General features: G+C 40.3%; 1 protein-coding gene across 6 annotated transcripts in view; it reads left to right on the top strand.

The window, feature by feature from the left end:
* Positions 1-21,654, top strand: part of PEAK1 (pseudopodium enriched atypical kinase 1) — a 309,411-nt gene that overhangs the window by 278,372 nt on the left and 9,385 nt on the right. For all 6 annotated transcript variants that reach the window (XM_004758478.3, XM_004758477.3, XM_045070736.1 and 3 more), the window contains one exon: positions 2,193-2,938. In XM_004758478.3, coding sequence (XP_004758535.1) covers positions 2,193-2,938 — 746 coding nt within the window. The remainder of the gene's footprint in view (positions 1-2,192; positions 2,939-21,654) is intronic.

Genomic DNA, 21,654 nt, shown 5'->3' with positions numbered 1-21,654 from the left:
AAAGCTCTTAGTTTTTCACCACTGTGAATGTTGTTGCCTACAGCTTTTTTATATATGGCCTTTATTATGTTGAAGTATGTTTCCTCTCACCGAACTATGACAAGTGTTTTTATCATGAATGAATGTTGAGTTTTGTTAGATGCTTTTTCTGCATCTAATAACATAAAACGTATGATTTTTATCCTTTGTTTTGTTGATGTGGTGTTTGTGATTGATTTGTGAATAGTGAACCATCCTTGTATCCCCAGAATAAGTATCACTTGATCATGGTGAATAATCTCTTATTGTTCAATTCAGTTTGCTAATATTTTGGGGGGAATTTTTGCATCTATGTTTATCAGGGGTATTGGCCTGTAGTTCTCTCTCTCTCTCTTTTTTTTTTTTTTTTTTTTTGGTAATGTCCTTGTCTGCTGTTGGTATCAGGGTGATACTGGCCTCATGTTTATTTGTATTATCATGTATTTGGAAGCTTTCCTTCTTTTTCTATTTTTTAGACTAGTTTGAGAAGAATAGGTATTATCACTTCTTTAAATGTTTGATAGAATTTACCTGTGAACCCATCTAGTCCTGGACTTTGTTGGGATTTTTTTTTTATTACCTATTCAATTTCATTTTTTGTAATTGGTCTGTTCAGATTTTCTATTTCTTCCTGATTCAGTTTTCAAAAATCATATGTTTCTAGGAATTTATTCATTTCTTCTAGGTTGTTTAATTTGTTGGCATATAACTTTTTGTAGTATTCTCTTATATTCCTTTGTATTTCTGTCATGACAGTGTTACTTCTCTTTTGTCTCATTTTATTTGGGTTCTTTTTTTTTTCCGTAGTGAGTCTAGCTGAGGGTTTATCAATTTTCTTTATCTTTTCAAAGAACTACCTCTTGGTTTCATGTTTTTTTCCTTTGTTTTTTAGTCTCTAGGCCACTTATTTCTGCTCTGATCTTTATTAATTCCTTCCTTCTATCCCTATGGTTTTGTTTGTTCTTCTTTTCCTAGTCCCTTTAGGTGTCAGGTTAGGTTTGTTTGTTTGTTTTTTTATTCAAGCTATTTCTTGTTTGTTGAGGTAGACCTTTATTGCTATATATTTCCCTCTGAGAACTGCATTTGCTGCATCCCAAGGATTTTGGATTGTTGTGTTTTCATTATCACACATCTGCATTTTATTTTCTTATAAGTGCAAGTGAGGCAGGTGATGCTAGAAAGGAAGCAGAGTAATTGGTCCTATAATTAGGGCTTGTAAGAGATGTTCAAAAGTAGTATTGCTCAAATCACAGTTTATATGCCCCCCCAAATAAAACAGAATGATAAGAGTTTGTGAAGGATATTTGGAAGAGCAGTTGACTGTTCATATGTATTGTTCTCCTTATCCCAATCACAAGAATTTATACATAAACCAGTTTAAGACCAGTGCTAGAATCCATCTCTGTGGTGAAATAAAATAACATGGTTTATGAAATCATATTCATATGTGTTGGATTGAAAATGACAGGTGCTAAATACAATATAGTGCAACTTTGGAACAAAGTTCAAAAAGCAGAATGGTATCTTCTGAGCATCAGTCTAGTGGGCCATTGCTAGTTTCAATTGTTTTTTAAAATGCTTCCGAGTATTTTTCTTTTTTTTTTTTAAAGATTTTATTTATTTATTTGACAGAGAGAAATCACAAGTAGATGGAGAGGCAGGCAGAGAGAGAGAGAGGGAAGCAGGCTCTCTGCCGAGCAGAGAGCCCGATGCAGGACTCGATCCCAGGACTCTGAGATCATGACCTGAGCTGAAGGCAGCGGCCCAACCCACTGAGCCACCCAGGCGCCCTTTCCGAGTATTTTTCTTAATCCACAAATGCTTTCATCTCTACTCTGCCACAATGAAATTATTTGAGTGTCTGTCACTCTTTCATATATAGCACCCTTGGAGGCAGGAGTAGAGAATCTCAATTCTTTTGTTGTTGTTGTTGTTGTTTTTTTCCAAACAAAGCCCATTACCCTCTTCTCTGGCATGGAAATGCTGAGACATTGTTCACAATTTTTTTGCTCCCACCAACCAAGTCTTTCGTTGATTTTCTTCAACCATTTTGAATTAAGGCATTGACTTCTTATACTCTCATGACCACATCACTTGTTTATCCTTGAGTTTCAATTATGTAACAAGAATAAAAAGTTAACTTATTTTTCTTTCTTTCTTTTAAAACAATACAGGGCAATCTAGAGCAGCCATGATACCACCCAAGCATCCAAGGCAGCCTAAGGGAACTTTGGATGATGGCATTGTCTTCACTGAGAAAACAGACCAAGAAGCACCTAATGCTTCCCAACCTACGCCACCCCCACTGCCAAAGAAAATGATCATAAGAGCCAATACAGAACCAATCCCCAAAGACCTCCAAAAATCCATGGAAACAAGTCTTTGTGTAATGGCTAATCCCACCTATGATATTGACCCCAACTGGGATGCCAGTAGTGCTGGTTCTTCCATCAGTTACGAACTCAAGGGACTGGACATTGAGTCTTATGACTCCTTGGAAAGACCTTTGCACAAGGAGAGACCTGTTCCCTCAGCAGCAAACAGTATCTCCAGCTTAACCACTCTCAGTATTAAGGATAGATTTTCCAACAGCATGGAGTCCCTGTCTAGCCGGCGTGGTCCCTCTTGCAGACAGGGACGAAGCATGCAGAAGCCACAGAGACAAGCACTTTATCGAGGACTTGAGAATCGGGAAGAAGTTGTGGGTAAAATCCGAAGCCTTCATACAGATGCCTTGAAGAAACTGGCTATAAAATGTGAAGACCTCTTCATGGCTGGACAGAAAGACCAGCTCCGTTTTGGGGTGGACAGCTGGTCAGACTTCAGGCTAACCAGCGACAAGCCATGCTGTGAGGCAGGCGATGCAGTTTACTATACAGCTTCATATGCAAAAGATCCACTTAATAACTATGCAGTCAAGGTAAGAAAATATTATAAATTTGATTTTAATCTTACCCAGCACACTGTTATTGGGATGGGTCTGTTCTTCTTTCCTGCATTCCTCCATTCAGCAAAAAGTTACTGATCATCTATCTACTTTACACCAGATATTATAGTAAGCTGTGACTGTTTTCAGAGGCTACTTGTAAAAATACATGCCTTCTACTCTGTTTCTGTCTTTATTCTCTAACAGATAAGAGACCCTTGTCTGCCCCTATTCTAGGACTCTTCTGCTTCTTGGAGAAACATTTTTATAGAGAAAAATAACCAGTATTTGTTGATGTGCCAGGAACATTATTGGTGTTACATAATTTGATCTTTATATCAGTTTTATGAGATTAAGATCTTTTTACCTATTTGACAGATGAGGAAACTAAAGCTCAGACAGGTGAGCTGATTTGCTTAGTGTCACACACCTAGCAATTAGGAGAGATGGGATTTAAATACAGATCTCTCTGATTCTATAGCCTGCACATTATCCATTTTGTCACATATTAATTTCTTAACTGTATATTACTCACTCCAGACAAATCACTTCTTCAAGAAAGCTAAAACTCTTAACATCAAGAATTCTTGTCCAATTACATTCACTGTAAATAATGCATAAATTTCATGAATGTAATAAATAAAGCGTGGGCTTTGTTACATTTCCAATTTCTTTTGTCTCAAGGTATTTTTTTTATTTCTCTTGATTTCTTCTTTGACCCATTGGTTGTTCAGTAACATGTAGTTTAATCTCCACAAATTTATGAATTTCCCAGTTTTCTTTGTATATTTAATTTCTAGTTTCATAGCACTGTGATCAGAGAAGAAGCTTGATAAAATTTCAGTCCTCTTAAATTTATTAAGTCTTATTTTGTGGCCTAACATATGATCTCTCTTGGAAAATGTCCCATGTGCACTTCAGAAGAATGTGTATTTCTTTGCTTTTGAATGGAATGTTCTGTATGTATCTGGTAAGCCCATCTGGTCTACTGTGTCATTTAAGGCTGATGTTTCTTTGTTGATTTTTTTGTCTGGATGATCGATCCATTGATGTAAGTCTCCTACTATTATCGTATTGCTATCATTTTCATCCTTTAGGTCTGTTAGTGTTTGCTTTATGTATTTAGGTCCTCCTATGTTGGGTGCATAAATATTAACAAATGTTAAAGCATCTTGCTGGACTGATCCTTTTATCATTATGTCTCTTAATGCAGTCTTTGTTTTAAAGTCTATTTTGTCTGATATAACTACTGTAGCTTTCTTTTGGTTTTCATTTGTATGGAATATCTTTTTTCATCCTTCACTTTGAGTCTGTATGTGTCCATATATTGAAAGTGAGTCCCTTTTAGACAGCATATAAATGGGTCATATTTTTTTACCCATTCATCCACTGTGTGTCTTTGGATTGGAGAATTTATGCATTTACATTTGAAGTAATTATTGATGGGTTGTGCTTATTGCTATTTTGTTTATTGTTTGGGGGCTATTTTAGTAGGTCTTTTCTCTTTCTTCTCTTGATCTCTTCCTTTGTGGTTTCTTTCTTTCTTATTTTTTTTAAAGAATTTATTTATTTATTTGACAGAGAGAGAGATCACAAGTAGGTAGAGAGGCAGGCAGAGAGGGAGGGGGAAGCCAGCTCCCTGAAGAGCAGAGAGCCCGATGTGGGGCTCAATCCCAGGACCCTGAGACCATGACCTGAGCCGAAGGCAGAGGCTCAACCCACTGAGCCCCCAGGCACCCCGCTTTGTGTTTTCTTTAGTGGAATGCTTATATTCTTTTATCTTTTGTGTTTTTTCCTTTATGGTTACCATGAATTTACATATAACAACTTACATCTATAAAAGTCTATTTTAAGTTTGTTACAACTTAAGTTTCATTCTATTGTAAAGCTCAAAATCATTACTCTTCCATCCACACATTTTATGGTTTTCTTTTTTATTTTATGTTTTTTGATGTCACAGTTTACATCTTTTTATTTTGTCTATCCCTTATTGTTGTAATCATAGTTATTTTTACTATTTGTCTTTCAGTCTTTATACTGGCTTTATAAGTGATTGATCCACTAACTTTACTATATGGTTATCTTTCCAGTGATATTTTTTCTTTAATATGTGTTCTTGTTACTTGTAAGGCCAGTTTAGTAGTGGTTTTTGTGGGTTTATTTGTGTATGTGGGGTTTGTTTTGTATTTTTTAGTACTTTGAATATACAGTACCATTCCCTTCTAGCTTGCAAAGTTTCCACTAAAAAATCTACTGAGAGTCTAATGGGGGGTTTCTTGTATATAACAAGTTGTTTTTCTCTTGCTGTTTTTAATATTTTCTCTTTGTCTTTAACTTTTGACATTTTAATTGTCTTGGTGTGGGTCTCATTAGGCGTTCCTCTTATTTGGAGCTCTCCAGGTTTCCTGGATCTGGATCCGTTTGTTTCCCCAGGTTAGGGAAATTTCCAGCCATTATTTCTTCAAATAAGATTTCTATCCCTTTCTCTCATTTCTTTTTCTAGAAGCCCTATGATGCAAATGTCCATTTGATACTGTTTTCTACATCCCTTAAGCTGTCTGCACTTTTTTCTTTTTTGTTGGTTTCTGATGCTCTGATTCAGAGAATTCTACCACCTCATCTTTGAGGTGATTGATCCTTTTTTTTGCTTCATCTAGTCTGCTGTTGAGCCCCTATAATGTATTTTTTAAGGTTTTATTTATTTGAGAGGGAAGGAGGGGAAGAGAGAGAAAGAGAGAGAGAGAGAGCATGAACAGGGGAAGGCCAGAGAAAGAGGGAGAGGGACAGGTGGACTCCCTGCCAAGTGGGGAGCCCAGCATGGGGCTCAATCCCAGGACCCTGAGATCATGACCCAAGCCAAAGTCAACCAACTGAGCCACCCAGGTGCCCCAGAACTCCTGTAGTGTATTTTTTATTTTGTTATTATATTTTTCAGTTCTGTGCCTTTTGTGTGGTACTTTCTTATATTTTCCATCTCTCTGTTGAAGTTCTCACTGTATTCATCCATTTTTCTCCCCAATTTAGTAAAGATCTTTCTGACCATTACCTTGAACTCTTTATCAGGTAAATTACTTATCTCCATTTCATCAAGGTTCTTTTTCCTTGGGGGATTTTATTTTGTTCTTTCATTTGGTACATATCCTTCTGTTTTTTCACTTACCTTGAGTCTCTGTTTCCATACATTAGATGATACAACCTCCTCTCTCAGCCATAAAGGAGTGGTCTCATGTAGATGAACTTTGTCATTCAACCCTGCTCCAGTTCTTTATCATCTCTCAAATTGTGCCTGTTCAAGAAGCCTATTATATTTTTAATAGCTCCCAGTTGTTGAGAATATGCCAAGACCTAAGAGTGTCCCAAAGGGGAGAGTCTGAGCACCTAAATTCAGGCTGACGAGAAGCCAGACCCTCAGGCATCCCCTTTTAAAAATATGCAAATATATACAGTCCTGTGGGCCTGCAAACACAAGCAGATCTGGAGGTGTCCCCTAGGAAGCAGTTACAGACATCAGGGCTCTAGACAAGGGTCTCTTGTGTGATACTGGTGAGCTGGAGCAAAGCAGAGAGAAAGCACCAAGATGGTATCCATAGCCTCTGTTCCTTCAGAGCAGCTCCCTAGGCCACTTAATATGTGCCAAACCTGAAGTCTGCCCCTCAGGCCAATGTTCCAGGACAAGCAAAGTGGCCTTCTTCACAGAAAGGCTAGGAAGTGTGCCTCAGACCACTCTCTGTACAGGGCCCTGGGAGTAGAAGCCTGCCAGAAACTGTTTCTCTGCCACAGTCCTGTGGGACTCAGGAATGCAGGCTCCCGGCCACCAAAGCCAGGTGATCTAGGAACATCTTCTGGGCAGCAGCCATATAACCTGGGACACCAGACAAAAACTAGGGCACTGGATGTGTATACAACTCCTTTCCAGGAGATCCTGGCACTCTGGAGCTTGGTAGAGGGTGCGTGGAAAGATAGTCCTAGTTAGCTAATAGGCCTCCTTCACAGAAAGGCCAAGCTCTCTTGGGGTCTGTTACCTATTGCTTTGCTCTGGGAGTGGTCGATTTTTAAGAACTCTTTCTCCTTTGGTTATAGTTCTATGGGATCCATGAGCATAGCCCTCAGTGGCTGCCAAAACCAGATGATTTAGGGGTGCCCCCTGATAGTAATCACAAAATTGAGGGTGCCAGACAGGAGGATAAGCTTTTTTTTCTGGGTGATACTTATCATTACAATCCCAGGGGACCAGAAACACAAACTCACCTGACCTCCAAAGCCAAGCAGTCAGGAAGCATCCTCTAGAAAACAGCTATAAAAATCAGGCCACCAGACACCCATAAAAGTTCCATTCTATGGAATACTGGTACCCTGGAGACTGGCAAAGGGAGAGCATGAAGATGGTACCTGCTAGTCTTTGTATGGACAAAGACAAAGTGTTCCAGCTGACTCCTAGATGTGTGTGTTACATTAGATGTCTGCCCCTCACACTGGTGCTTTAATATAAGCAGATGAGCCTCCTTCACTTTAAGTTCAGACACAATTGGCTGCCTCTTGGTTAGGGAAGTCCCAGCAGGTAGGCTTTTTAAGAGGGGTTTCTCAGACTGCTACATTACAGTCTTGTGGGTCTTAGCCCTGTTGGGTTTCAAAGTTAGATGTTTTGGAGTGTATGTTTTAAAGGTTGTGATACCTGATGTAGGATTTAAACCCTTCATTCCTCAGGGAGAAGCTCCAGGTTTTGAGTTTTCTCCCTGTTATGGGATGCTGCACCAGGGGTAGAGTTTATGGCAAGATTGTGTCCTATTCTTTCCTACCCATGTCAATGTGGTTTTCCTCTTGTTTACCCATGTGTAGTCATCACTCAGCCAGCCTTTGGGTTTTTTTAAGAGGAAATTGTTCCATATGTGGCTGTAGACTCAGTGTATCCATGGGAGGAGGTGAATTCAGGATCTTCCTACCTTGCCATCGTAAACTGGAACCCAATAAAGAATGGACTTCAAAGTCCAAAAGATCTGGGTTCAGGTCCTGGCTCTGCTACTTAGTAGCTTTGTCACAAATTGCTACTCTAAGTCTCAATTTCCTTAGCTTTAAAAGAGGATAATGATGGTACCCATCTTTGGGACTGTTTGACTAAAAGAGAATAAAACATCCCTGATAAGGGGCACCAGGGTGGCTCAGTCAGTGGAGTGTCTGCCTTTGGCTCAGGTCATGATCTCAAGGTCCCACGTCTGGCTCCCTGGTCAGTGGAGAGTCTGCTTCTCTCTCTCCCTCTGCCTTTCCACCAGCTGGTGCGAGCTCGCTCTCTCACTCTGTCTCATGCTCACTCTCCATCTCTCTCTCTCAAATAAATAAATAAATCTTTAGAAGACAAAAATCCCTGTAAGTGTTCACTCCTTTCACTCCCCAATAGTGTCTTCCCTAGGTTACTTTAAGAGCCTTAATTTCCTCCTCTTTCAGATGTTTACAGTGATAATCTGTGGGATTGGGGTTAAGATCAAGGAAGCTAATGCATGTGAGTTTTTAAAAACACAAAGTTCTAGGTAAACAGGTAATGTTCTTCTTCATTCCCATAGTCCCTTTTTATTGGTTCTATTTCCTAGTTCAAAACCAATTAACATATCTAAATGATTTTTACATGTTAATTTGGCTTAGAAAGACCAGATGGTGTCTTAGTAAATTAATAGGTAAGTTAATCAATCAGCCTTACCTGTCTATCATGACAGAATACATATTTGGACCAGACCTTCAGCTGCTCTCTGCAGTTACAGCACCCATACCACTTAACTGTCTGTTGGCGCTGGCAGAGTGACCCTAGGCCCCAGCCCACACTTTTTAAATTAAACTGAGGGATAGACTGCAGAGAGGGGAGCTGAATTCTAGTTAATGCATTATTGTTGAGTCTAAAAAGGCATTTTGAGGTTCTCTGTAGCACTCAAGAGCTGTTAAGTCAATTGGGGTTATGGTGCCTCATCTATCTTGGGCCTTTATTGCTACAAGATCGCCAATGCAGGATGAGTACCTATTTCAGAATGGTGCATTGAACTATCTGTTCTTTCAAAACAATTGAGAAGTAGGGCTTGACTAACTTTATGTATTATTGCCGTGCAATCTTGTCTCTTTCCCAAATCAATGGCCTAGTATTGATTTCTTTGCTTGTAATGATGCAGAAGCAATCTCTAAAGAACAGGTGGCGAGTGGTTATATACTGGGAGTTGTTGGCAGGTTTGGGAAAGGATGTTTTACACTAAATGGTGAATACAAATGTCTATTTGGAGACCCTCTGGGTGTTTGTAGAAGTACCCAATTGATTGTGCAACCTTAGAGGAGTAAACTACCAGGACACTGTGAACCCTACCTTTGCAGATGTAAGCAAAAGGGAACAGCAGTTGGCTCACACAAACAAGTTTTTACTGCTTGTTTTCTTAAAATATCCCTTCCCATACTAATGGACTATAGAGTAGGCTAACAGGTGTGATTGTCTCTTGAAGAGACTAAAAGGTCTTTAAAATGTTGCAGAAGGAAATCAGTGCTAGAATTTAGCAATTTGAACGCCAAAGGATAATGCCCCCTTAATTGCCAAGTCTGTTGCAGTGATTGAGTACTAAGATCGTTACTTTGGGTGTTGTCTTAGTTTGCTCAGGCTGCTCTAACAAAATATCATAGATTGGGTGGCTTAAACAATAGACATTAATTTTGTCACAGTTCTGAAGACTAGAAAGTCCAAGATAAAGGTTCTGGCTGATAAAATTTCTAGTGAGAACTCTCTAGATTGTAGATGGCTGCCTTCTCCCTGTGTCTTTAACATGGCCAAGGGGGGCAATAGAGGCTCTCTATTGTCTCTTCTTATATGGATACTAATCCATATCAAGGCTCCTCCTCTATGACCATTTCACCTTAATTACCTCTTTATAGGCCCTATCTCTAGATATGGTTTAATTGGGGATTAAATTGTATAATCCAGGACTCAATTTCCAATGGGAGGGGGGCATACTTCCCACATAGCACCAAGCAATTCTTGGACACCAAAAAGTTATCCTGCAATTCAACTCAATTCAACTTATCTACCTCGAGGTGGCACCATATTTCACAGGTCAAGGGTTCAATCTACCTGTCCCGCTCCACGAACATCAGATACCCGTCACAAGCCCAGGTTGTTGCCTGTGCTTCTGACCAGTGGGCTGTAAATTGGAGGTCCCCACAAACCCCTGCTTGGGTTCAAATAATTTGCTAGATCAGCTCACAGAGAAACATCTTACTTAATAGATCACTAGTTTATTAGAAAAGAATATAACTGGGGCCCCTGGGTGGCTCAGTGGGTTAAGCCTCTGCCTTCGGCTCAGATCATGATCTCAGGGTCCTGAGATCAAGCCCCACATCGGGCTCTCTGCTCAGCAAGGAGCCTGCTTCCCCCTCTCCCTCTGCCTGTCTCTCTGCCTTCTTGTGATCTCTGTCAAATAAATAAATAAAATCTTAAAAAAAAAAAAAAGGAAAGAAAGAAAAGGATAGAACTCAAAAACAGCCAGATAGAGGAGATGCATAGAACAAGGTATGAAGAAAGGGTACAGAACTTCTCTGTGCACCACACTCCCCAAATCTCCATGTGTTCACCAGATTGGAAGCTCTTCAAACTCTATCCTTTTGGGGGTTTGTGGCGACTTCATGATTGATTAAATCATTGGTGATTGGCTATTGACTCAACTTCTAGGCATTCTTCCTTTCCAGAGGAGGTTGGAAGTCCCAAGTGGCTGCAAATTCCAATGCTTCAATCATGTGCGTGGTTGGTTCCCCTGGCAACCAGCCCCATCCTAAGTGGGATCCAAAAATCACTTTATTAACATAACAAGAGACACCTTTGTCACTCTCAATACTTATGAAATTCCAAGGGTTTGGGTTGCTGTGAGTCAGGAACCAAGAATGAAGACCAAATATATTGGAGAAATATATATATATTAACCTTGTCTTATAAATCAGACTATCTCAGGGGTTAGCACTTCAACATATGAATTTTCAGGACTCAGAATTCAGTCTGTAGCATTCTGCTCCTTACTCCTCCAAATTCATGTTCTTATCACATGCAAAATATATTCAGTTCATTCCAATAGGCACAAAGGTCTTAAATCATCTCAGCATCAACTCTAAAGTCTACAGTCCAGAGTCTTATCTAAATATAACTTAAATCAGGCATGGGTGTAACTCAGGGTCTGATTCATTCTGAAGCAGATTTCCTCTCTAGGTTATGACCCTATGAAACTAGACAAGTTATGTGCTTCCAAAATACAGTGGTGGCCAAAAAAAATGAAAACACTAATTTGAAAAGATCTGTGTACCCCTGTATTTACTGCAATAGCCAAGATATGGGAAGAACCCAAGTGTCTATCAATAGATGAATGGATAAAGAAGATGTATATATGCACGAATGGAATATAATGAAATATTATTCAGCCTAGAAAAGAATGAGATCTTGACATTTTGTAAAACATGGATAGACCTAGAGGGTATAACACTAAATAAAATAAGTCAGACAAAGATAAATATCATAGGATTTCACTCATATGTGGAATTTAAAATCAAAACAAACGAACAAATGATAAAAGAGACCCCCCAAAAAAAAAATTCTCTTAAAGACGGAGAATGAACTGGTAGTTGCCAGAGGGGAGCTTCATGGGGAGATGGGTAAAATAGGTGAAGGGAATTAAGAGTGTACTTGTAGTGATGAGCACTGAGTAATACATAGAACTGTTGAATCATTATATTGTACACCTGAAACTAATATAACACTATGTTAATTATATTTCAATTTTAAAAAAATGCAACGATGCAATAAGATAGTCCCATTCTGAAAGGGAGAAATCAGAAGGAAGGAAGGGGTGATGGATCCCAAGCAAGTCCAAAACCTAGGAAGATAAATTCCATTAGATACGAAGGCTCACAAATAATCCTCTTTGATTCAGCACTCTACCCTCCAGGCCCACTGGGGTGGCAGCATCACTCCCATGGCTCTAAACACTCGGCTCCTTTGGTTCTTGGTAAGGGCCCTGCTTACACTGCCCTCTGTGAGGGACCATCTACATGGCTCCCTGCTAAGGTAGCCTACCACTGAGGTGCTGGTCATCCTGGCTTTCCAAATCTGGAGAGGTAGCCCTACCCTTTGAAACCCAGGAGGAAACAGCCTTATCTCTTAGGTTTGTGATGGGAGTAATAAGCCCTGACAAACTCTGAAACATCCTCAGGGTCATTCTTCCCTTTCCTTAAAGAATAATGCCCTTTCACAGCTGAATAGCTCTGTGGACCAGTCCTGTCGAATCCAAGGACCAGTCCTGTCGAATCCAAGAAGTCCAACAGCTTTCCTTCATTCCATCCTGCTTTCTTTTTCCCTTTAGCTCAAACTGGCAGTGTCTTTGCTGGGAGAATCCTCTTCTATTTCTGGCTTCTCCTGAGATGACTGATTAAGGTCATGAGTCACACCCCTGATCTCTTTAGACAAATGCCTGTTCAACCCGCTATTAGAATTCTTTTTAGAACGAACTTATTGTTTGTTGCAGTATGGATAGGCTTAGAATTTTCCAGATCTTCAAGTCTTGGTTCCTTTTTGCTTAACAATTCCTTGGTTCCTTTTTGCTTAACAATTTTGCTTAAAATGTCTCCCCTTTTGCATGTATACTATAAGCAGTTAGGAGGAAACAAGCTGCTCCTTCACTACTCTGCTTAGAAATCTCTCTGCTAAATACACAATTACATTACTCACAAGTTCTGCATTCCATAAAATACTAGAACAAGTTAGCCAAGTTCTTTGTCATTTGTTTTTTATCACTTCTCTTATTTTCTAATAACATGTTCCTCATTTCTGTCTGATTCATCACCAGAATAACCCTTAATGTTCATATTTTGCAATAGTCTATTCATGATTATCTAAGCTTTTTCTGTCGTGGATCTTAAAACTCTTCCAGCTTCTATCCATTTCCAAAGCTGCTTCTACATTTGTGGGTATTTGTTACAGTAGTACCCCACTTCTTAGGACCCAAATCTTAGTCTGCTCAAACTGCCATAACAAAACACCGCAGACTGATTGGATGGCTGGACAGCAGAAATGTCCATTCTCCCAGTTCTGGAGACTAGAGGGCTCTCCTCCTGGCTTGTAGACAGCTGCCCTCTCACTGTGTCTTATGTCGGGGGTGAGAGCGAGGGAAAGAGTACAGTGCATTTAGGGGTTAGGGCTTCAACATACAAATGTAGGAAGGGCACAGTTCAGTCCATATTCTGGTTTTCATTCAACAGCTTTAGTAGTTCTATTGATCTTAAACTAAAAGATATCACAACACATAATAAAGAAGAGTTAATTTAGAGTAAGCTGACACGGGTCCAAATTCTGAATCAGTCTCTGTGTATCTCCAGATAAGTCATGTAACCTCTCTTGGTTACCATATGAATGGATACTAACTGCTCTACTTACCTCATAATAAGATTGTTATAACGCACATGTGTTAATGTGGTGAAACTCCTTTCTAAACTGTAAAGTACATATAAAATTATGCATTATTCTTATTAACAGTAATGGAAAATTACTGCTCAACTTTTTTTTAGATCACTCATTATTCTTTAATATTGGGTACTGGTCTGAGTGTATCTAGATAGGTTCTGCACTTACATGCTTTCTTTCTCATTACTTGAAAGATGTAAACATTTCTCCTTAAAATCATGAGAGAAAGCTACTAAATGCTAGCATCCTCAAGAATATTAGCACTGCCCCAAATTGGTAACAAACCGAGAGTCTGATATTAAGGAAAAATTTAATAAATTATAGTAATATCCAATGGAATGTCTGTGGCCATTAAATAGTAATTGTGAAGACCCTATAAAATCGTGGAAAACATTTTTTGGTAAAACATCACATGAAAGTAGCAGAATACCAAATAGTATGATCGTAACTTTTTAAAAATTCACGTACAAAATGGTAATATGCAATTAATGGCTATGTTGGAGTAGTGATAATTATAGGTGATTTTAATTTTGTTTTCTTAAATATAGTCATAATGGTTTTTTTTTTTTTTAATTTAAAAAAAACAGTGACTTGAAGATTTTAGATCATTTGACACTGAGCTCCTTGAAGGCAGGTATCCTTAGTTATTGATCCCTGTAGTTTCATCCTCTAGCACGAATTATAAATACTCCTATTTCATGCTACGCAGCCTTGCACACACTGGTTCCTCTCTCTGGACTGCGCTTCTGGGAAGAGCACAGTCACATCCAGGTGACCTATTTCAGTACCGCCTGAGGGTCCTCAGTGGAAACATACTTTCCACTGCCGCATCCCATACCTACAAAATCAGAGTCTCTGGCAGTGAGGCCTAGGAAACTGCATTGTTAGCAAACACTCTGGGTGGTTCCTGCACAGAATTTGAGGACTGTCGACACAGGATTTGGGCTTTTAAGTCAGACAGACCCGGGTTTAAATTTGTACTTCAGCAATTTAGTAGCTATGATAATTTGGTCCAGTTACATGCCTTTTCTACACCCAGTATCTTTATCTGCAAAATGGAGAAAATACATCATTCTTAAAGCCATTGTGAAAAATCACAGGAGTCTGTATGTACATAGTGATTGATGTATATAGTGCTCTTAGCATGCTTTGGCACAAAGAAAGCATTCAGTAAATGGTACCTATTTATTCCTCCACGCTCTTCTCCTGTACCTTAGAAAACTTCTGTTTTCTTAAAGAACCCAGCTCTGTGAATTTTCTTCTCTGATGTTCTGAGAACATGTTGACAGCTCCTCTCTGTGTACCCACTCTATGCTTAGTGGATTTCTCTATCATTGCACGATCATGCTACAGTTTTATGATTCTACAGCAGTACTATTATACAGTTAAAGTCACATGCCTTCCTTCCCCACTGTTACACCTGAGCTTTCCCATGGCAGGGACCATAGTTTATTAATGCTTGTATCCTTGTTACCCTGTTGATTTAATATATTTAGCATCAGATAGCAATATATACTATCCAAAATAGTACCGTGTACATAATGGGCATTCAGTAAGTATTTCTTGACCTTTCAGAAAACATTTACTGTTGAAAAAATTATGATATCTGTGTGGGTTTACAGAAATACATGTGAATAAAACAAAACCTCACCCTCAAGAAACTTATATTCCAATGGGGGGGGGGACAAAGGCATAAATTACTCTTAAACAAGACATTATAATGAAGGGTTCAGAGTGGTATGTGGAAAGGTAAAGGTGAATGACAACTAATGAATGAAAGAAATCATTGTTAACACTATCTCAGGACCAAACACTTCACTCTGTTTGTAATGAATGAGTGCCTGAAGAGAATATTGAAAAATTTGGCTATGGAAAGATCTGGAACCACATTTAGAGATTTGAAATATGAGTTCAAGAAGTTAAACTTTAGTTTGTGTTTTATGGGAAACTACTAAGGATTTTTAAAGAGAGAGATAACATAAGATCAATTAATTTGGAAGAAAACTGGTGAAATGATTTTAGAGGAAAACTATGATGGGAAGAGTCCAGAAGAGAAACCAGTCATGATGCTACTGCAGTAGTCCGGGTAAATATCCGAACAGTGGGAAAGAAGGGGCAGGTGGTCAAAGAGCTGAAACAAGTGGTAGACCATGTCTGGTGAGAGTCTGGATTTAGGATGAGAGACCACCCCAGGAGGAGAGTCTACAAAATCAGGAAAAGGCCTACTCATCTAAGTGACCCAAAGCAGGAATAGAGGGCAAGGACCCACAGATCAGAGAATGCAGGATTGCAGAAAATTTGAGCAGAATAAGGAGAAGGCAGGAGTTCAGTCTCTAGTAAATCTCAAGAAAATGCAGTCTTGGTAACAGTGGGAGCAGACACCAGATGCAGCCGGTTAGAGTGTATGGAACAGGGAGGCTGTGGGTGTGGTAAGCACAGCCTACTTTTGAGTTTTGGTGAAGGAAAGGCCAAATTGATGCCCAAACAATATTTAACCTTCAACTTCTGTTTCTGTCTCATTCATGTCTCCTTTTATCCCCTCATCACTTGGGAAGCCACCACCCTACAGATCAGACCTGTCTCTGAGCTACGTTTAGGCTGGCCTCCAACCCTTAACTTCCCTGCTCTCTAAATAAAATGTACCACAAATTTAAGCATGAACTTGAAACTTCCGTGTCCTGAATAAAGTCTACCTTGCTTTTGCCTCCTTTCAAAGAATCTGGGTAGCCACTGACCAAACATGTAGAGTAGACTCTACAAAGTAGACTCAAGACAACTTTAGAAGAGCAGCATTCATCATTCATCATCATATACAGGAGGAAACTGAGGCCAGAGAGGAATAAATAGCTTTGCAAAGGGTCACCTACTTCATGGCAGGCTGCCCCTTAACCTCCTGCATGGAACCTGTCCTATTATCTCATACCTGAGCAGTGGATAGCCCTGCCACACCTCAGTGTTTTCCCCGAATGGACAAGTGACAATGTTTGCCTACTAACAGAGTGGCCAGTTGGTAAAGTTATGACTCAGTCTCAATGGGGCATTCTTTATCAATGCTTTTATGGGATCATTTTATAATAAATGCTGCTATGTGAGACCACAGAAGGAATTTGGATGAAATTACTATGGGGAAGATGATAAAAATCTCACACAAGCAAAAAGTATAAATTCCTGCCTTATTTGTCCGAGAGTCCCAAATTTGGGGTAGTATTTATCTTCTTGTTTTGAAGGAGTCCAGGTCTTTGTTCTCAAGGCAGGAGCTCAGAGAGCTTAGGGAAGATGTGCACATCCCTGGTACAATAGTGGGCTGTTTCCTTTCTTCCACCTATGTCAAGAAGCTTATAGTAAGTAGAGGTGAACTGCAGACACCACCATCTTTTATTGCAATTGACCTGCAATTGTTTATCTCAATTGGGTGGATGCTGAGAAAGCAAGACACTAAATGAAAACGCATTGACAGGAATAACTGATTGGTAAGAGTTTATAACTAGTTCAGACTATCGACACAGGCAATTAATTACTGGCTTAGTAATAAGGAAAAAATTATAGAGGGGGAAACCACTTCCACTTTCATAATTCAGTACAAATATGTTCCAATATTGAAACTTCACAGAAAGCCATGGGTCTGTACAAGTATGTAGCCATCGTAGGTCAGTGTCCACTTCATGAATGAATGCGGCTGAGTGCGGACAAAAGTTCCTAGGAGTGTCAACTGGGAATTGGTTTAGGAAGGAAGGGGTTTGGGTACTCACATAAATCTGGAATCAAAATGAATAGTCTAGTGGGAAAAGGAAGACATGGCTTTCACAAACAAGGTGAGAAAACCTCGTTGGGAGTTATATATTAGGATTCAAGTTAATTGAACTCCTAATCTGTGCTTGAGATGGTTATTGAACTCCGCTGTACCTCAGTTTCTCTAAGGTGAACATTCTGGGCACCATTCTGTCAGCCCAAATTACTAGCTCACAAACACAAGTGATTTTCTTTTCATCCACATGCTGAGTGGGAGCATGAAAAGATTTAATGGGTACAAACTACAAATAAGATAGTAAAATCTTATACAGTTGCCTTTTTTAATTTCTCTCTAGACTCCAAAATGGGTTTCTTGGGCATATGAACATTTTTGCAGCAGTTCAAGCTATAAATTATCTGGCCTACCTGACAGAGCTCCTGGCAAATTCCTAGAGCATGGAGTTCTGAGTACCTGAGGCCCAGGTGGCATTTATGTATTAAATACTTAATCCATTTTTAATATATTGGTAACAGCATTGGATGTGTATGGGTCTTGGCTCTGTAACAGCAAGCAAAGCAATACTCCTAGGTTGATCAAGGAATTGAGGTCAAGGAGATCAGCCTGTGTTGCCAGAGCAAGGCTGTACCAAATACTGGCTATCTGTTTCACATTTGCAGGTTTTCATTCTGTGTGCCCTCCTGTTTGCAGATAGCTTTTGTGTAATGTGACAAAATGGCGCAGATGGTATAGTGTGTGTGATCTTTAGTGTTTCTCATTTTTGCCACTCTACAATTCATTCCCTACAATATCCATCTGACTTAAGGCTCACCGTGGCACTGTAAAATGTGTAGAATGTGTAAAATGTGAAAATGAGATTTCCTGCTGATAAAGTGGAAGTAGGCTGAAGGCGTACTAGGCTGACTGGGCCCATCAATGGAAAATTAAAAGCAAATGTGGAATATTTTTGAAGAGTCCTGTGTTTTGTAATTATTGTTTTCTTTGGGGAAAAGGAGAGGAAATTGAATGGAATGTTGTGGAACATTGTCATTTTATGTAGGTTTGTGCAGTGCAAAACCCCCAAGCCTTTAGGGCAGCCCAGACTCAGTGGACAGCCCTCATTGTTCAGGTTTTACTCATTTGTGTCATCAGGCCATGAGCATTCATTACTCAGACTAGTCTGGCATTGTCCCCTCCCCATCACCTTGCCAACCTCCATCTGTTTCATAAAAGCTGTTCATATATTCTAGCTGCTCTGAGTGAATAACCCTGTGGCTACCCCAGATCAGATGTAGCCTCCCTCAGTATTTTGTACCCACATATTGAGAACACGCACAATGTACCTTGCCCCATGGTAGGCCCTACCGATACAAATATCTGCTCTTAAGACAGACCCGGCAAGTGTGCTGTCTGTAATAATAGAGACGTATGCAAGAAACACAGAAGGGAGGTTTTGGGTGTTCAGTGCTTTCTCTCTTTGACAGAACTGACACGTGATAATGGTTTTGAAAGAGTAAGTAGGAATCCCTCAGGCAGATGAGGGTGTAGAGAGAACACCTGGCGGGTGGAAGCTGGAGGCGGGAGCTGGCTGCTCATAGTTCAATATGGCAGAAGTGAAAGAGACATGAGAAATTAAGACTGGAAAGGGAGGCCAAACCAGGCCTTTCTCCTGGGAAGGTAGTGGGAGCCACTGGAGAGTTTAAGTGTTAGGCAAGTGGGATCCAATTTTTTTGAAAGATGGATCCGGTGTTTGAGGGGAGTCACATGAGAGGCAGGGAGACCAGTTGGACATCTTCTGTAGTACTCCATGCCAGTGATAAAGACAGCAATAGATGATGGAGACAAGAGGATACTTTGAAAGTTGTTTGGGAACAGAATCAATTAAAATTGGTGATTGGTTAGATGTAGGGAGTGAAGATAGAGGAGAAATCCAGAGTGAATTTGATTTCTTCGCCAGCTGTTGGGACAGATAATGACACCATTCGCCAAGAAGAGGGAGTACTGAAAGAACAGGGGTTTTGGTGGGAAGAAGAGTTTGGGTTTGGTTATGTTGAGTTTAAGGGTCTATGGGATGGGACATATAGGGCGGGAGGGGATGGTCAAGTAGGCCATTGTAGAGATGAGTGTAAAGCTCTGAGGAGAGTCTGGGTTACAAATGTGGGAGTCAATAATATATCAAGATGATCGAAGCTATGAGCTTGCGGAAGGGAGTGTGTCCATGAGTAAAGAGGACAGAGGGCAGACTCCCCCCACCCACCCTCCGCCAACAAACTAGCATGTCAAGGAGCCTTTGGGAGGAAGAGTCAAATAAAGGACAAAGGATAATACCACTCCATTCGACGACTGATTTATTCCACAGCCACTTCCCTACTGTGGTGCCAGATGTCCACCTTCTCCCCCTACCTCCCCACTGTGTGGCCTTAAACTGAATATCTGTTCCACCCCCCAGTGCTGAAAGGACAGTGAGATGTATGGATGTCCTCTTTACCTGTTCCAGGCGTTGTGGGCATTCTGAGAGGGTCAATGGTATCAGGCACATAGACTTGGTCTTCTTCCCAGCTGTTTTTAATGGGGATTTACAGTCAAAGCTCCCCACACTCTGCTTTTTAAAAGTTTGCTGTCTAGGTTGAGATTATTATTATTATAAACATAAATGCTTTATAATGGCAGATTTGACTCAAAGGTATGCAGAGCAGTTGCCATGAGCAACACAGAAAATGAGCCTCTGTATTGAAGGGAATGTTTGGAATTAAACTTTTCAGCGTGTGTGTGAGGAACAATTATCAGGCTGTTTTCCCCACGAAGATCAGGTTGTGTAAGCATTGTGTGCTTTGACCTGGGTCTGAGAAGGCCTCAGGAGAGGGCTCTGGCTCTGGAAACACTTTTTTTTTTCTTTCCGCATTTTTTTGCATCGGTGGCTAAAGGGCTCCCCAACCTACTATATCTGGGGCTCTGGCTAGATCACTTTAGGATTTTTAACAGATGGAGAGTGCTAAGGAGCCATCAGATACTAGTTTGAATGCTCAGTTGCTGCGAATGAATAGCTTTCCTTTTCCTTCTCTCTCCTCCCTCATCCTCATTAACTCAGACAACCCCTTTCCCCACAATGTTTGTGGCAATGTTTTATCCATGGTGGTGGATGTGTAACTACCCCTGGCTGGCTGTCCCTTGTGATGGGCTTCCGGATTCCTCCGGAGAAGTGGCTCAGGAAGGGGTGCTGTCTGGGAGGGCAAGCAGGCCAGGGTCACTGTGCCCAGCACGTGCATCTCTTCCTGTTCGCAGGAAGTGCTCCTGTTGCCTGAATTTGGCATTGCCACCTTCACAGAACCAGTAACTGGTCCACAAAGACGGCCTTTGGCATATTGTAGGACAGTCAACCCTCCCCAGCCTGGTTTTGTTCTCTTGCTGCAGCTTCCAAGGAAATGACTCCCGGATGGTGATACCACAGCTCCCTCTAGTGTCGCTGTGGCTCAGGCTCTCGCCGAGTTTTTCTTCCCTTCCAGAAAGTGCAGACAGGACAGATCTGTCAAAATTGGTGGCAGGTTAAATAGGTTTTTCCATATGTAGTCAAAACAACTATGAGATGATTTTTCTCCTATTAAAAAGGAGAATCTTACATGAAGATATGGGGCCATTCCAGCTCCTGTTTTGTTCCTGTTTCAAAATTTAGGGAAGCTTAGAAGTCCTGTGGAAATCATTCTTCTTAGGGAGTGGAATCTCTTTGGAAATTCCTGCAGTTCAAGCCAGCTACCCTCTTAGGGAAGGAATGTAAACTCCTTTCAAGAAAGATAAGTGAAAAAGGGAGGCCCAGAAGAAGTCACTTTGCTCCCTGGTAGAGAAAATATCAGGTAAGGGAAGGAGGTCAAAACAACAACCGGCAGGAGAAACCCTGTCCATTTGTTCTGGAAAAGACGGCTTGTTTTCTGAAATAACTTTTGGACTAGAAATTTATCATCTGAAGTCAGGTCATTTCGAGTTTCCTTTTTTAAACTAAAAGAGTCGAGTTACTAATATTTGAAAAATTGCTACTGTGTGGTACATAGAATCCTATAATGTTCCTACCTAAACTAAGATCATCAGAGGCTCATAATAAAGAGTTAGGAGATACTCATCATAAAAGAAATCCTATCTTGGAAATCTCCATAGGTCTGTATTTCGATTATAACTATTTTCATGCTTGTAAACCAATTAGAAACCCTAGTATGTGTGTTTCCCTCTTTTCAGACTTTTCCTATTTCCCTTTACCTTTTAAACTAAAGTGACCCATTATTCTTCAGCCTGTCTCTATATTGTAAGATGGAGAGATAAGGGAGGGCCACCTCGGGCCGGCTATCCAGGCAGGCCATTTTCCTTCAGAGCATCCAGAATGGTTGAACAATTTATCATTTCTCCTTTGTAAATCACTTTGATCCTTTATCTCAAGTTGATCTGTGAAACTAAACATAAATTCTTGTTGTAGTGTCCATGTTCTTGTCTGTTCACACAGCTCTGAGGAGTCTTACGAAACCTTGTGTGTCTCTGTGT

This window comes from Mustela putorius, unplaced genomic scaffold (assembly GCF_011764305.1).
Source record: "Mustela putorius furo isolate JIRA1106 unplaced genomic scaffold, ASM1176430v1.1 tig00003972_pilon_pilon_pilon, whole genome shotgun sequence".
Lineage (NCBI taxonomy): Eukaryota > Metazoa > Chordata > Mammalia > Carnivora > Mustelidae > Mustela > Mustela putorius.
This window is presented reverse-complemented; position numbering and strand designations above follow the sequence as displayed.